The sequence below is a fragment of the Doryrhamphus excisus genome, linkage group LG13 (genome assembly GCF_037039965.1).
Source record: "Doryrhamphus excisus strain RoL-2023G ecotype Guam linkage group LG13, RoL_Dexc_Guam_v1.1, whole genome shotgun sequence".
In the NCBI taxonomy this organism is placed as follows: Eukaryota; Metazoa; Chordata; class Actinopteri; order Syngnathiformes; family Syngnathidae; genus Doryrhamphus; species Doryrhamphus excisus.
In genome coordinates this window covers 2982659-3000417 of record NC_136369.1, presented here as the reverse complement: position 1 = coordinate 3000417, position 17759 = coordinate 2982659, and the positions used below count along the sequence as shown (strand labels likewise).

The window sequence follows — 17759 nt, the reverse complement described above, 5'->3', positions numbered from 1 at the left end:
ATGTTGCAATGTCTCTGTAACATGGAACTGTAAATCTGTCTGTTGAAACACATGTAAGCTTAAAGAAACCAATACAACTTAAATACAATACAACTAGAAGCACTGTAGCATTTTGGGTGGGGAGTCCATTAATGGCATTTATTTTTAACAATGGAAACAATTATTTTTATGTTTTGTCATTAGTGCATTGTACACTACTGCTGGGTGATCATGTATGTTGTATATACAGTAAAGTCTCGTTATATCGATATCGGTTAAAACGAATTACTACTTATTACGATACTATTTTCATTTCCCGGCAAATTTCTAGTCTTTTATAATATAATTATCTCTGTTAGTACGATACACGGTTATTATGATAATCCGGTTACTACGATGCCCTTTTCATCTCCCGCCAGCCAATTTGGTCTGCTTATATCGATACAAAAGCAGCTTAAATCAATCTTTGCTTAAGGATTTCAATACCAAAAAAGAACACGGCGAACGGCTGCTTCCAGTCAACTTTATTTTTCACACTTCCACCACCAGAGTGCAGCACACACTGCGGAAAACACCCGTCCCTCGCGCCTACCCCTCCGGGTGGCAACACCTTCCCTATCAATAGTTCCGGGGTGAATTATGTCCCGGTAACCGGTAATCACTACAGCGTAAGTTTATTTTTATTTACTGTAGTACAAAATGTATTGTAGTACAAAAGCATGCTAGATACGCAATCCATGAACTCAAGGAGAAAATTACATGCCATATCAAAGATCCGCCCACTTTTAATGCAGTTCGGCGCAGGATCGGATATATGGATAGTCCGGTTATATCGGTATTTTTTCCGACTCCTGAGAATATCGATATAACGAGACTTTACTGTATATGTTATATTGTGAACAGCAACATAAAAATATATTTTTAGTGTCTTTACTCGAACCCATGCATGCTACCATATCATAATATGCACATTCTTTCACAAAATAGTGCACTTAATCACCATCAACATGGTTTTTGTGACGTTGCACGTTGATGGTGATATGCTAGTACTGTGATACGAGTGAAAAGTTGTACACAAGGTTGTTCCCTAGAGCAAAAGAACTAAATTATATGAATAAACTCATCCACTGTCCAACTGAAACAGACCTTCAGCTTCCCGTTAGGAGTTTTGATGGACAAGGTAGAGGGACCTGCTCATCTTTCCACAGTTTGTAGGAGTGAGGAAAGCCTGGGGAAAGGAGATTGAGGTGTTTGGTCTGTTAAGCATCTGTCATTAAACACTATGTGTTGTATGCCTTTCATGGTCGACTGCTTTTACTTCAGAGCATCTTTTCCTTGGCAAAGGAAGAAGCGTTAGGCCAGAGCGCTAAACAGATATTGGGATTTTTTTTCTCTTAACCATTAGATCAAGTACTTGTTAACAACTTGTTAACAATGTTGCATATGTGAAAACCAAGGAAACCAATAAAGTAAAGGTGTGCAAGGACAGTTCATTGTGTTTGTGACCAAAATAAATTGGTTAGGATGAGGCTGGTGTCGAGCTGGTGGTTTATTGGTTTAGTGTGTGAGCCCGAGCCTTGAAATACCTTTATGATAATTACACACAAAGAAACACTAGAAACTCAAACACTCTAAATACCTAAATGAAAATCAGTTATGAAGACTCCATCCTTCATGTTGCATAGTAATTGCATGGAAAAATGGTCCCCATCACCGACAAGTAAACTGAGCTGAGCTAACAATCTCACCATCAACTTACTAAAAGCAAGGCAGTGTTTTATATTCTGTTCCGTTTAATGCTATAAAAGCATGCTGCTGACCTTTTTTTTTCTTCTTTGTGGCCCTGACTCTTCAAAATACAAACGACATTCAGTTATATGCTCACACAATGCGCTCAAAATGAGAGGCATCCCCACCCCCAACCTCTTAGACCTAAACAGGCTGTTACATGCAGAGCACGTACCAATGCACATGACCTCACCCCCCCCCTGCCCACCCAAACCAATTCTGCACATGGCTCTCATCAGGTCACACGTACAGAACCCTTGCCTGGAAACGGGCACGCTATGTTGGGAGTTTTTTTTCTGCAACCAGATCAAAACTAAACTACTGCAATTGCCTATGCACCATTGGAAATAGTTACATAATTACAAGGGAAATAAATGAACCCATGAATAAGTAGCAGCAGGTGTCTGGTTTTTTTTTTTTTTCTCGTGAGTGTGGCTCGCAGCAGTGGACCACAGAGGTCACGGTGCTGCCCGGCCACCCAGGCGGTGATATGGTGAGCTGCTGATAAGTAAAGAGTCACTACGTGGCTAAGTGAGACCTCACACCGGACAAGCAGACCAGACCTCAGGCCACGGTGGCATATGGGTGTGAAGGAGGTGTGGAAGGCGAGTCAGGGTAAGCGGGGGGGTGGCCAAGCTGTCCACTATGCCTCTCACGAGACCCCCAGCTGTCACAACAGACACTTACCAGCCCTCACACTAAACACCCACCAGGGAGGAAAGGCGGCATCCTGCCTTTTAAATGCAAAGGAAGGAAAGGTGGAAGGATGGACGGAAAACAAAAGGAGTAATATCTTCTTCCTGCTGCTGTGAGTTGGAATGCTGAGATATGACCCACTCACCTAAATACCCCTGCCTCTTCTCAGACAAACTTGCTAATTATAACTGCAAAAGCATGACCTAAATGGTTATTTTAAGCCTGGAACAGACTTGGGAGAACCATTGAGGGACATAAGGGCCACAAGGGTAGCAAAGCCTTTAACACAAAACAATCAAACTTGTTTAAGTCGAGCCGTTTGTCGACAATCCATCCATGCCAAACTCATCAAGTCCTGGTCCACCGTGTTCTTCTTATCACCATAAAATGCCCGCTAAAGCTGAGGTTGACAGACCTCACCTATGAAAAATCAGTACATATACACGTACATCGGTACGTGTTAAGTATTGCTAACTTCATTAACAACAGAAGAGTTTAGTTATAGTTTAGTTAATGCAGTGACTTCCTGATAAGTGCAAAGTAAACTTCAAAATATAAATCTAATCTGGATTCTACAACAGCAACTAACAATGCACCCGTTCAAAAAAATCTGATTGTTAGCCACTGGAAGATTTATACATGTACAAAAGTTTTATTGTCATTGTAGTCATACACACATGGCATGTAGTTTGACAAAATATTGCAGATTGCAGTACACAGTATTAGCTTTATGTTTACACTAAAAACTACCAGAAAGTAGTGAAATATATGCAACTATCCCATTTTAATAGAAGTCTTATGCGGTGATCATGTTTTAAAATGACAAAGTAAGTTTGGTCAAATTACTACAGCTTTATTAGTTATTAATACTATTATCGATGATTTATTACTAATGCTTGGACATTAACATGGTGGCAGTGGTTGAAGGCTGATGGGAAAAAAACAGCCACACATTATGAGTCTGTGATGAGAACACAGAGGTAGGTTGGATTGCAAGGTTTATAGTGTGTCACTTTTTAATCTCGCGAGATCTCATGACATGAGATCTTGTGACACCCCTTTGTTAATATTTTTGGGTTCCTGGAATTACATTGATTGGATTTACATAATTTCCTATGGAAAAAATGGCTTCCGTTTGGAATTAATAACTGTTATGTTAAGCAAGCCTATACAAGCTTTATAACATACTGAATGAGTCCACAATACTGAAAATGGACATTTAACTTTAAAATCAAATGCCGGCATTTCCGATGCATTGTAAATTTAAAGTTTTATTTTATATTAAGTGTGTAATATTTGCTTTTTTTTTTAAGGACAGAAGTTAATTGTTTTTCATATTTATTTAAGATTTCCAGCCGCTTCTATGCAGGCATTGCTGATATTAGCGTTTAGAATCACCTGTGGCAGAATCAGTGGGATATTATTGGCAGGACTGTGAATCATGTGCCCACAGTTTAAACAGTGAAATTAGGCAGCAGTAATACAGTTGGAATTAGCCGAAAAACATGAGCGCAGTGGCATTTTGTTTGCTCTTGGCAATGCTTGCGCTCTTATTTTGGTTATATTGCCATACCTCGGTCAACACAGCAGTGATCTCATCCGTTAGGATAGTAAACACTTTCCCTGCACAACCACTTCTTATTTTAACACACTGCTCATAGCCTCTGTCTGTTGAATGCATGCCGCTCGGAGCGTTCTTCCAACAATCACACATCACTCTTCGAGTTCTTTCCACATGAGAGCCGATTGACAGTGTATAACAGTACCATGCGTATCACTTAACCCCGTGTCAAAACACAGGTGTAATGTAAACCCCGACTACAGACGAAGGTCCTGCGCTCATAAAGGAATGCACAAGCTGGGAATAACATCTAGCATGTAAGAGAAGCCCCCGACAGAGCGTACAGCAGCGAGCTGCAGGGACGGAAGCTGGAACATGGCCAATCACCGACAAAAGGGAGGCACACCTCCACTTTAGGGATTTAGAACACTACAGGGAGCAAATGTGACTCAGCAAAGATGAAAGAATTGGTGAGGATGGCTTTGGGCTACTAATCAATGCTTTAGAGTCTTTGGTCTTACCATGGTGCGCCGTATATCCGGAATCCCTTTATGGTGACGTCCGAGTCTTGCAGATAGACACAGTTTGTGAGGAGCGACTGGACATTATCAAAGTCCTCTGGCTTGAGTTTGGAGACTGAGGGGAAACGGTAGTAATCCTGCTTGACCAGCTCAGCCATAAAGTCCTTATCAAAGGTCAGCTCGTGGTTTCCGGCAATTACCACCTTGAACTCATAAGGGAGACCACCTGCGAGAGACGGGGAAAACCAGGGAGAGTGGTGAGCTACAGCCGGAAATTGTCAAACTTTATTCCTTATACTCTAAAATGAATGTGTATCAATGCTGTGCAAAGGGTAAGAAAAAGAATCAGGCATATTTTATACAGTATATGCATTTAGTTTATACAGGATGTATGTATGATGTATGTAAATTGCTTCTGGTGTTCAGTAAAGGTCAGAACACAAGGGGAAAATAGAATGCAAATTATGCAATTATAGAATGAAAAGAACACAATTAACAGATTTATATGAGAGGTAGACTTAGCCCCGTGAATGTGCTGCCTGGCTGCCTGAGAGCTCTATTCAGAGTCCTCGAGGTTTTACAAGCAGATCTGATGGTTCCGCTTGACCACAGCGACCACTATCCATCTCAGTAGACACCTGGCGACTGGAAAAGCATGAACCTGAACTTCATAGCGATGAACATCTATTACTATTCTCATCCCCTCATCATTCAACATCTCCAGTGACCTTTTTGTGCTTCTCCGTCTGGGTGATTTGTCCCTGCTTCCTCTCTGCAGCACAAAACTAACTTACTACTTTATTCCAGCCGATTGAGCACTCAACCAAAGGGTCTGGCCTTTATCACCCTTCTGTTCTCCCTCTGTATATTTCTTTCTCCACTATTGTGTCTTTTCTTTGTCTTTATGTACAGATGTTATGGAGGTGGATACATGTAGTACAGTTATGTACTGTGGCCCCAAAATGAGGAATACTGATCCATGTATAACATAGTACTGCTACTCATAATAATAACAATGATAAGGAAACAATATTCAATTAATGTCACAAAAGATGCAACAAAAATGCAACAAAATAACAAGCTTTGTAGACTGTTGTAAGTGATGCATGCTATATTATGTAATGTATGATAACATCAATTACATCAAATCAATAGAAAGTGTGTCTAATAGTGAAATTCAAAGACTCTTGTTTTCCTGGGTAAATCTAAATGAGGTCTTCTCAAATCTCAGGATGATGAATTCCGGTCTAACCTTATATGTGAGCTCCATTCCCTAAGTCCCCCAGCTCTCAAAGTGGATCACAGATCCACTTAAAAATACACACAAACAAAGCAACACACAGGCAAATCACACTCACCCCACTCCATTCCCCAGTCATCAGCCGGGGAAAAAAGGTATGGGAAACATAATTACCATCAAACAACTCCATCTCGAAAACTACTGGGAATTTTCTCTGCTTTTTATTGCTATTGTGATACATCTTACAGAGTGTAAGTAAAGTAATACGCTCAGATTTATGTTTTCATTCTTGCCTCCTCAACTGTAAGTAGGAAGAATAGTACTGTGGAGAGATGTGCTGTTGCTCTATAACGGGGTCGGCAACCTTTAGCATCAAAAGTCACTTTGGAACCTTTTCCAGTTGAAAAATAAATAGTCTGAACATTACACAGATTATAAATTTGCACAAATGTTAATGTTACCTGTTGCACCAACAAAATTCAACAAACAAAAGTGCAGCAAGCATGTGTTGGCCATTTTCTCACAAAATCTGGACTCTTTCCAAACCCTCTTGGTGACTTATTTTCCCAAAAGCAACTAGCGACTAATGTAGTGACTGGCAGTTGTAGACTTAGTGAAAGCACTGTTTTTTGGTAGACTAAATCAAAGCAAGTATTGTTCTGCGGTTGCTGCTGAAGGTCCGTGGTGCGTCACAGCAGTCAAAAGCCATCAATGCACAGTCAGCTCCCGCGGCACACTATCTGCCTCTCCTGGAGTCACCACATCAGCGATGTTCAAAACATGCTCGTTGTTATACAGCAAATTGCTACGCTCTTGTTAATTACAGAATTTCACACTGTAACTCGATGCAGACTCAAATCACAACTTCCCAGTGAGACTGACTGAGGCTACCTCGCTGCCCCATGCTCAGAACACAGGCCAGATGCATTCACTGACTTGCAGTGAGTCGGATAGTTCTCTTAAATCACTCACAATGTACAAAAAAACACATGAAGGACAATGAACAGATTGTTGATCAACCACCTCCTCGTTATGCTTGCAGCGTTCGGGTACACGTTAATACACAATCTTCACAATCCAGTGTTCAGACTTCTGTGAGTCTCTTCTTTCAGGGTCAAATTTTGGCCTTTTTAAGACCACTATGAACACTATTCAAGACCCACTTCACGTCCATATTAGCAAAAAAGTACAAAAGACATGAAGAAAAACTTTGAGGTCCGGAATTACTTGGAAAGTATATGAACACAACTTAACACAAACTGTCGGAACAAACTGTCTGAATACATTTGTGGTAAAGCTAAATAATTGTGGATTCAAAACTTTGCTGGATGTTGTACATTGTTGTTAGCAGGCTTTTAAAGCCATTTTTCCCAATGTTGCAAAAGGGACAATATATGAAGAGCTTGCAACCAAAAGGCGCTAAATCCATTTTTACTGATTTCGAGAAAATCAATGATTTTTAATTACGCACATATCAATCTATTTGGTCATCAAGTCTATATTGCAAATGAAATAGCTATCAATATAGGTCATAAAAATGCATGCTATAAAAATCCTGCACACACCATGTATTTTATATATTTTTTTTTATTATTTTTTTCGGATTTAGCGCCTTTTGGCTGAAATGATGGATTTAGCGCCTTTTGGCTGAAATATATTTGAAGTCACCTTTAACTTCTTCAATGGCGTTGTTGTAAAAGAATTTAATGTGCTATGCTAATAAAATAATTACAACACAGAAGCCATTCTCAACATACAATACAAAATAATTATTATTAATTAAATTAATAAAAATTTTGACAGTGACAAAAATCATCTCATTACAAACTCTTTACATTGTATGTTTTTTAGTACAGTAAAATAATGTTTCTCATGAAAGTTGGAGGTGTCAAGGTAGAGACATTTTATGGCGTAAAAAAAACTTCCATGTTACAGAATACTGTAAAAACACAATTTGTGTTCTCCTGAATTGCATAACATACTGTAACTATCATACGTGTACTTAATGTACACAAACAAAACAGGATGCGCACTGATACTGGCTTTCTGTATGTGCAGTGCCAATTGTATTCTTCGCTCTGATTGGTCAGATTATCAATAGATGGGAAACTTGGGCCAATCAGAATAAAGAATAAAGAAAGGGATTTAGCGCCTTTTGGTTGAAATCTGAAATGGAAATAGCGCCTTTTGGTTGAAAGCATACATTTCATATCACTTTTTTTCATATTTTTAAAAATGATTTCAAGACCAAAATATGTGATTTGAATACACATGACAGAGGTCTATTAAACTCATGAAAAACATGCAACTTAGTGAAAATTGGATTTAGCGCCTTTTGGTTGCAAGCTCTTCATATTAGCAATGTGATGAGGACGCTTGTCCTTTCATGGGGAATGCAACAGGAGCACGGCAGACATTGCACACTTCCCTCATATTGGAGTTTGTGCCAAGTTTTAAGGTGGTGAAAATTATTTTTTTAAATTTCAAATTCAAAAGTACCTCCATATTACTGAGTTATTGCTTATTCCTTACCGATTTCTTCCACTGCAGACATGGTAGCCTGTTAGCTCCGGGCATATGCTCTGCCCATTCTCTCTTCTTCATGCAGGCATGAGGGAGATAAACCTCAAATCCAGTCTATATTAATATCAACGATATGGTTGATTTTGATATCGTGCTTAAATAAATAAGTATGTAAAGCAAACTAAAAAGATGAAAAGACTGACAATATGTGTATATTTAAAAAACAAGCCTTGTGTGCAAGATCTCACACGTTCATAGACAGACACACACTTGCTTTCACTGCATGTGGTCGTAGAGAGCGGTCAAAGGTTAACTGATCCAGGGTGTTAGGTCACAAAGGTTAAACTGGACACTTAAGCACAGCAGTTGTGAGGTCACGCAGGAGAGGTGGGGGTTCATTGTGTGGTCCATGCTTGTTATGCGTGCAATGTGTCTCGTGCCTGTGCCGCTATCCTATGTCCTAAACCCATAAAATATATATACTGTGCATTTCAGCAGGTAATCAGGTCTAACACAACATATACATATTGCATGCTAATGAATGAGGGTGTTAAGGAGCTTAGTACCTAGCCAGTCGTTGAACTTCTTAACCTCAGAGGGAAGGCCTAGCTCAGTGAAGTCCCCCATGTGCAGCAGCACATCACCGTAAGGCATCTGGATGCCGTCTGTCCGCGAGTGTGTGTCCGATACGCACACAAATCTGGTGTGGCCGGCCGGCTTGGGAGTGTCGTAGGGAATTGGATCCACCCTGAAAGCACAGAGAGTTGTGAATGTCTAAGAATGGTGATTTAAGAAGTGTGTTAAAAACAATGAACCAAATAAGTCCTTTTTTGTGCTGCATTTAATACATTTATAATGTGACATGTGACTACAGTAAATTCTCGTTATATCGATATCGGTTAAAACGAATTACTACTTATTACGATACTATTTTCATTTCCCGGCAAATTTCTAGTCTTTTATGATATAATTAACTCCGTTAGTACGATACACGGTTATTATGATAATCCGGTTACTACGATGCCCTTTTCATCTCCCGCCAGCCAATTTGGTCTGCTTATATCGATACAAAAGCAGCTTAAATCAATCTTTGCTTAAGGATTTCAATACCAAAAAAGAACACGGCGAACGGCTGCTTCCAGTCAACTTTATTTTTCACACTTCCACCACCAGAGAGCAGCACACACAGCGGAAAACACCCGTCCCTCGCGCCTACCCCTCCGGGTGGCAACACCTTCCCTATCGATAGTTCCGGGGTGAATTATGTCCCGGTAACCGGTAATCACTACAGCGTAAGTTTATTTTTATTTACTGTAGTACAAAATGTATTGTAGTACAAAAGCATGCTAGATACGCAATCCATGAACTCAAGGAGAAAATTACATGCCATATCAAAGATCCGCCCACTTTTAATGCAGTTCGGCGCAGGATCGGATATATGGATAGTCCGGTTATATCGGTATTTTTTCCGACTCCCGAGAATATCGATATAACGAGACTTTACTGTATTTGCAATATGAAGGTATGCCACTTGGATAAAATAGATAAGGTATACGACAAGGTAAACATGCTCATTTCAAAAGAACTATAGAAAATGAGTGGATGGATAGAATGGGTCTATCTGAATAACAAGATTCAAAAAGATAATATGATGTTGAAAACATGCTACAGAATAATACATGCAGCCGAGCAAAACACATCTCAAAGAAAGGAGACATTACAACAGTGAAAAATGTGTCATTTGCCCTAGAAGAAAACCAGCAGTTGCGTTGATTGAAGCACAAAAGGAGGGCAATGGCTGCTTTGTGGTAGGACGGCTAAAGTGGTGGTGCATTAAAGCATGCCATGTCCTTTCTATCCATTTTCTTAGGGAAAAAAAAACACTTAGCCTCAAGTGTGCTTGGAAAAAAATGCATGTTTTTTTTCTTCATTGTGGGTACATCCGTTATAAAGAAGGGTGGGGAAAGCTTTTTTTATTAAAAGGACAGAAAATCATGGTGAGAGTAATTGACGTCTACAATGCGCAATTTTCCAGCACTCTGCCACGAGGCCATTATTTCATTAGAAGGGATGTCACTCCGTTGACAACATCAAGACACATAATCAACACTGTAATCTCCGAACTGACAAGCGCACGTATGTGCATACAGGCAGTTAACGTGCAGGCGAGCGCAAACATGGCATTGAAAAAGGCAACAGAGGCTGATGGAATCAAAAGGCTGGAGAGGATGTGATTAGCAGAGATGGGAAACCCAAACACAAAAGCAAAGTGCAACGTTCATCTGTAAATGTATAATTTAAGAAGCTGTTTTCTGTGAAGCAGAGGGCATCACAAACTGCCTGGAATCTGTTCTGTTTTTTACTTCATGTTAATAGTAGTCCGAAGGAGGACAAACTGGCCATCGTCTGTAGTGTGAAGCAACATGTGTAGTCTGTGGGCACCATCTGTGAGCCTGGGGTGCGTATGCATCACTAGTACAAGAGAATATTCACGGAATGGATGGAAAAAGTACTCCGAATGATATCCAACATTGAATGTTTTCTTGAATATTATTCTTTGTTGCTATATGTAAATCGACATCAGGAAAAATTACAGTACATTTTTTTAATGTTCAATTACATTAAATGAAAATGTAATTTAATAATGTCTAACTGAATTACACGTGGCACAAAAATACTGTGAAATATTACAAAATACATTTAAACTTGCTGATATAGTTAATTTTCAAACAGCTAAAATAATGCATACGGCAAAAAACAACCAATTACCTAAAAATGTCATCCAATACTTCTCTACAAGAGAGGAGAAATATGATCTCAGGGAAGAACTACATTTATCATCTCTTATCATCAAGGTGCATTATTAAAAAAAAAAAACACACACACAAAAATTAAACTATATTAGGAAAGCAGGAAGTGAACAAATGTGACAGTTACTGATTATAAAAGTACCAGATGGAGGGGTAAGATTTAATAAACTTTGCTTCTTCCTACTCCTTTTGGACATGTGGAACTGTGAACCAATTATGTGATGCATTCAATTGTAATCTGATGCATGTTCAAATGAAATAAAACCATTACCTGCCTTTTTGTGTCGCACTACATTGGTGAAACACAGCCCAACAATTGCAAAACCGGTACACATTTTATAAACCATACAAACACACCACATTCCCTCTATAGATCTTTATCTGGAAGAGAAAGTCCGTTTTTCCTGGAGATATTGGTACCTGTGTGCTTTAGTCAGCAAGTGTAGGCTTGATATTGAATAAACTACAACATGAAAAAGTGTCTTCAAAGATAATCATATTTGCAATCGACTTTGTGCACTAATTTAAGTCTGCTGTAAAATATATAAACAAAGAAATTAAAGCCAAGCCAGCAGAGCGGGAAATACACTGCAGTCTAGCTGCTGATTAGATTCGGTACTCTGTGGTGCTTGGGCCCCATGCAGTTTTACAGAATTCGGCAGTGCTCGTCATGGAAGAAGGGCAAATGCGGAACCACATGGGATGATGAAACACACACATCCTGTATATTTCTGCATATGTGCACACCCCCAGCTACCTGGAAGAAAAAAATATTACCTTCACTTCCCTCTTTCCTTTGAGACCAATCCTCCCAGTGAATCTAAGTAAATACCAGCAAACCTTATCAATTAGATCCTTGATACTGACAGTTGTTTCATAAATACACGATGGGAGGCTCACACTCTTTCCTGATAATGTGATATTACACAAATGAAAAGTTCACCCAAAATAGGAAGAGCGAAAGAAAACTTCTTGGCAACCTCTCACTTAACAGCCTTCAAATGCACTGTTAGGATCCAGCCGCTTTTCTAGGCCGCTTACCCTCACTTGGGTCATAGGGACTGTTGGGATATACAGTAAAGTCTCGTTATATCGATATTCTCGGGAGTCGGAAAAAATACCGATATAACCGGACTATCCATATATCCGATCCTGCGCCGCACTGCATTAAAGGTGGGCAATAATGCACTCAACATTGTTCTATAGTATAGAACAATGTCGAGCAGCTTAAATCAATCTTTGCTTAAGGATTTCAATACCAAAATAGAACACGGCGAACGGCTGCTTCCAGTCAACTTTATTTTTCACACTTCCACCACCAGAGCACACACACCGATTCCCGCACTTCCTGGTTTACAGGTCATGCTCAACCCCCCCACATAGCTGGCCAAACACATGCCTGTATAGAATCTATACACACACGAGAGAAACCACGAACGCCAGCATGTACATATGAAAAACAGTGATTATTGCAAGCGATAAAAAGATATCTGAATACAACACAATTAAATACATGTATTTGTACGCTTGTGTCTTCGTTGGAATAGGTGTGTATGCTATGTCAGTTGGTTCTTCTGTTGCAGGCATGTGTTTGGCCAGCTATGTGGGGCGGGTTGAGCATGACCTGTGAACCAGGAAGTGCGGGAATCGGTGTGTGTGCTGCGCTCTGGTGGTGGAAGTGTGAAAAATAAAGTTGACTGGAAGCAGCCGTTCGCCGTGTTCTTTTTTGGTATTGAAATCCTTAAGCAAAGATTGATTTAAGCTGCTTTTGTATCGATATAAGCAGACCAAATTGGCTGGCGGGAGATGAAAAGGGCATCGTAGTAACCGGATTATCATAATAACCGGGTATCGTACTAACGGAACTAATTATATCATAAAAGACTAGAAATTTGCCGGGAAATGAAAATAGTATCGTAATAAGTAGTAATTCGTTATAACCGATATCGATATAACGAGACTTTACTGTACTGTGAAATGACGTTGGCGTCACAGCCTTACTTGTTTTGAATGTTACTCTTTTGCATGTTGTGATATGTAAGAGTCTGTGGACACAAGATGCACTTCACGTTTTGGAGTCATATTTAATCTTTTCAAAGTATTTCCCCACAACAGATGATTTTTCAGTATCCATTATGTCAGTTGATGTTGACAGGCTTGCTAGCATTCAAAGCTAGCGCTCACCTAGCTATTTTTTAAATAGGCTATTTACAACAAAAACAAAGAAATTCTTTGTAAATATGTATGCACAGTAGCAACTGTAGCCACCCCTCATGTAGGCACAATGCTAAAATCTTGGTCACATGACATTTTTATATGATTTAGCGGTGAAATTGATAGTTGAACCAGACTCCTTCGAATTGAATGTCTAAATGTCTAAAACTCAATTCCCGGAATGTTTCTCAGAAATACTTTTAAACTGCATAAAAGCTGTCTTATTTTCTTAATTTTAGTTTGGGATGATTAAAATAATTTCTGTTTGTTGATATACACTTACATGTCAGTGGCACGTGCGCACACACAATGTCAGCCTCATAGAAGCCATTAACAATTAACATTCATATAACACTTCTATGCTAGGACTACGTTAAAAAGCCAGAGCATTTCAGTATGTGGAATCAAACTATGGAATGGATTGAGTAAGGACCTCAAACAATGCACAACGATGAGCCAATTCAAGAAACAATACAAGCAGTTGATGTTTGCTAAGTACAAGGATGAAGAGTCTTGAACCAGTCATGATGTGCTATATATATCACTATATTGACACTTACTATGGTACCCATTATGTCATTGGATGCTCATATCACTTTGTACTTCGGTACGAGGTGCATTATTAAAAAAACAACAAAAAAAACTGTATTATGGAAAGCAGGAAGTGAACAAATGTAACAGTTACTGATTGTAAAAGTACCAGATGGAGGGGTAGGATTTAATAAGCTTTGCTTCTTCCTACTCCTTTTGGACATGTGGAACTGTGAACTGATTTTGTGATGCATTCAATTGTAATCTGATGCATGTTCAAATGAAATAAAACCATTACCATTACATTCATGTTGCTGTTACGACACATTCAATGTCAGCTAACGTGACTAACTAAACATGCCAAATCGCTATTAGCTATTTAAATTAGCTCACAACAAACATAACAAGTGCCTGTGAATGTGTTATGTCGGCAATTTCTATTATCTTATAATTATCTATTAAGACCTCCTATGAAGAAGGGCAGAAAGGGCATTGGAAGAAGTAAAACAAGACAATGAGGAGCCCAATAATAATGGTTATGGATGTTATGATATACTCAACTCATAAGATGAGACGATTTATGATATTGGCTTCACCAGAACAAGACCAGATGATATTTGACATCACTCTTAAGAAACTACAATGACAAAATATAGGAATAGACAAACAGACAGATTTCCTTCCAGAATCGTGCAGCACTAATCCAGTTTACTTTATTACCAGTATACGCAAGAGTTCAATGTAGAACAGTGCGGTATAAACAATAGATCTTTTTTAACAGAATGAAGCATGCTAGCGTGAAGGTCTGCGTTAACATGTCTGCGGTGAAGGAAAAACTGAGAAAACAGGGAAAGCACATAGGGGAGAGCTGAAATGTATCCAACAGCATGATATTGGAGCAGACACAAGACCAAGTTCTGTGGCTCCAGAAATACCTACACGATGAAGAAATGTCTGTGATGTCTGAAACCTTCATGTGCCCACGCAACCTCACAATAAAAACGGGTGCAGAGATGCACAAAACATAAAGGAAATCACTTCTCTCTACTCCATAAAACATAATTAATACACACTTTAGCTGCGGAAATAAAAAGAAGTCTAACACATAACATATAGCATAGTTTTGCTTATACTTACGGTAGCGTATATGACTAAGTAACTGTTATTTAAAACATTGCCTACAGTTAATAAAGGTTAATGATGGTGATAGTTTTGAGTGGAATAAATTAATCCAAATCTAATTAATCTCAATGGGAAATACGTATATTTAAATCGGAAAAAGTGTCATGGAAAAGATTGTGCTTAACTGGAGGTTGGACTCTGCAGCAAAATGTCTAAAGCAGGGGTCTCAAACTCAATTTACCTGGGGGCCACCGGAGCTAGGTTCTGGGTGAAGCCGGGCCGCATCAGGTTTTAAAAAAAAAAAACCCAAAACGCATTTATTAAAAACTGGAAAAAAATCAATTATATACCCTATACCTATACCCTACACTTTTTCAGTACTTTGGTTCCGGTTTTCCACACCAAAATATCTGATAAAACATTCCACTGTTCTCAAATATCTTAATTTTTATTTTTCTATACACAAAATAAAATAAAAAAAATAAATAAACAAATTAAGAATAAAGACAATAAATCAATCAATCAGTAATAAATAAGTAAAATAATAATAAAACAGCAAATAAGAAAAAGGTAAGAAACCACATACAGTTGGTAGAGAAATTATTTTTTTCAGATTCAAATGTACAGTATTAACAGTTATTTAACCTTTAACATGAACATTAATGAAACTTAATAATTTGACCCAATTAGCAAGTTAGCATCGTACTCAGTTCCATCTGGGAGCAGCGTCGTAACTTTAACAACATGTTTGATGAGATGCTTTATCTTGACGTGTATTTTCCCTTTTATTCCAAATCATTTCCTGCATTTATTTGTACCCAGCGTCATAAGCCTTTAGCTTCATTGCTAATCCAAAGCAAAACAGGGCGGGGTAACAGGGTAGGGTAACAGTATGGGCGGGGCAAAATCATGTTAATTGTGTCCGGTGTGCACACAGCTTTAAGCTGTCATTTCAACATTAAACTTTGGTATCAAGGTGGGGGCCTCAAAGTAGTGTCTCGCGGACCGCATTTGGCCCATGGGCTGCGAGTTTGAGACCCGTGGTGTACAGTAAAACGCTCTAATAATTAACATTTTAATTGGCAACACGAAAAGGACTTAAGGAATTATTTTTTTCCTCATGGAGTTAATTCTGAAAATTCTGAAGTGTGCCATTGCTAGAGTATTCATTAGGTATTCATTTGGTATCAAGGTGGGGGCCGCAAACTAGCGTCCTGCGGGCCACATTTGGCCCGCGGGCCGCGAGTTTGAGACCCCTGGTCTAAAGAGTAACTAAGTCATGGTGATATATCGGTCAGTAGTTCTCACAGAAACCCAAGCACAGGGAGGCTGGGAGTATGGCTCTCTGTTTTCTGGAGGAGGATATTTAATTTGACGGAGCACATTCGGCTCTGTGGCCTTTTGGAAAAACACACAAGCAAAACAGGGTCAAAGTTCAGCACTCGCTGGCTCCTTAAAATGTGACACTAAACTGGCAGCAGATAAGGAGGTCACCATCTCTGTCACTCCCTGAGCTCTTTCTAGATGCCACATAAGCACTATGATTGATTGCACTGCTTTGCGATGTGTACGTTTTGCTGATATGTCTCCGGAGTCTACACACAGCTTTGACTAGATAGTGGCTCACTTACTGCAAACTGTGCATACAGTTCAAATCCATTAGTTCAAACACAAGTCAAAACTGTGTCTTTACCGCTCATAAAACCAAACTGTAGTCAAACTGTATTTTTTGATGTTGCACATATGTATATAATCATTTAAGTAGGCATCCGGTTTTAGTTGACATCGATGTACCTAGCCTGGGTTAACGGGGTCAATGACCTTGAAACTGCCCATTTGTCTTAGAGAAGCACCTGCCAATCACAGTTAAACTTTTTCATCCATACCTGCTGCCAATCATTGCGATGACACTTGCCTCACTCCTGTGTCCTCTTTTGCTAATGGAGCCATCCTGCTAATGATTTCTCATCAATAAGCCAGCCAGCCCCCTAAAACCTCTGGGGTCAAAGGGGAATGTGAAAATGGACTGCTAATCAACTAAACTGACCTGCTTGTTCATGTTAAATGGGATCAAGACTTTTGTCCTTGCTGGTTCACTGCTTGTCACAGAGACGTAAAAAAAAAGGAACATGCTTCTCCTGCTTGTCAATTTCACAATAACGGATACAGATACTACCCTACAGGTACAATACAGTATTTTCCAGACTATGGTACTCCTGTCACATTCATCATTTATCTCGGTTAATTGGTAAATTGAATATTTCCGTACTTTGGGCATTGAAAATCTGTTAAATAACTTTCTAAATGCAAACTTTACCCTGAGCCCTGTTGACATTACTTTATATACTTTATAAAACATTGCTCAACTTTAATGCAGGATCACTGCAAGGACACAAGCCATTACTACCATAGCAAGCTACCGAACCAACTATTTAGCCTCTTTAATTCACTTTTTCAAAATGTACAGGGCTCTACATTAAAAACAAAAAATACTTGCCCATGGGGAATCCTTAAGGTGAGAACTACTTGCCCAGAACTTGCCTCCATGTAAAATGAAAAGACCGCCATAATGATATCATATATCAATATATGCTGATAATTCATCAGATAATAGTACTGATGCATTGTATTTGGAGGAATGTCTGAAAAATTGTGATGTATGTTAACATGGCATGCCATACTACCTTACACATGGTAGTCGTAGTAAGCAGTGATATTTATAAGTTGTGCACCACAATGAAACATTATTGAATAGACACATTTGTGTACTAGTA

The 17759-nt window shown here is 39.1% G+C and overlaps 1 protein-coding gene across 2 annotated transcripts in view; it reads right to left on the bottom strand.

Moving 5' to 3' along the window:
- mpped2a (metallophosphoesterase domain containing 2a) overlaps positions 1 to 17759 on the bottom strand; it is a 62386-nt gene that overhangs the window by 30929 nt on the left and 13698 nt on the right. For both annotated transcript variants that reach the window (XM_058088725.2, XM_058088726.2), the window contains exons 3-4: positions 8875 to 9056; positions 4546 to 4771 (exon numbers count right to left, since the gene is read on the bottom strand). In XM_058088725.2, the coding sequence (XP_057944708.1) occupies positions 4546 to 4771; positions 8875 to 9056 (408 nt within the window). The remainder of the gene's footprint in view (positions 1 to 4545; positions 4772 to 8874; positions 9057 to 17759) is intronic.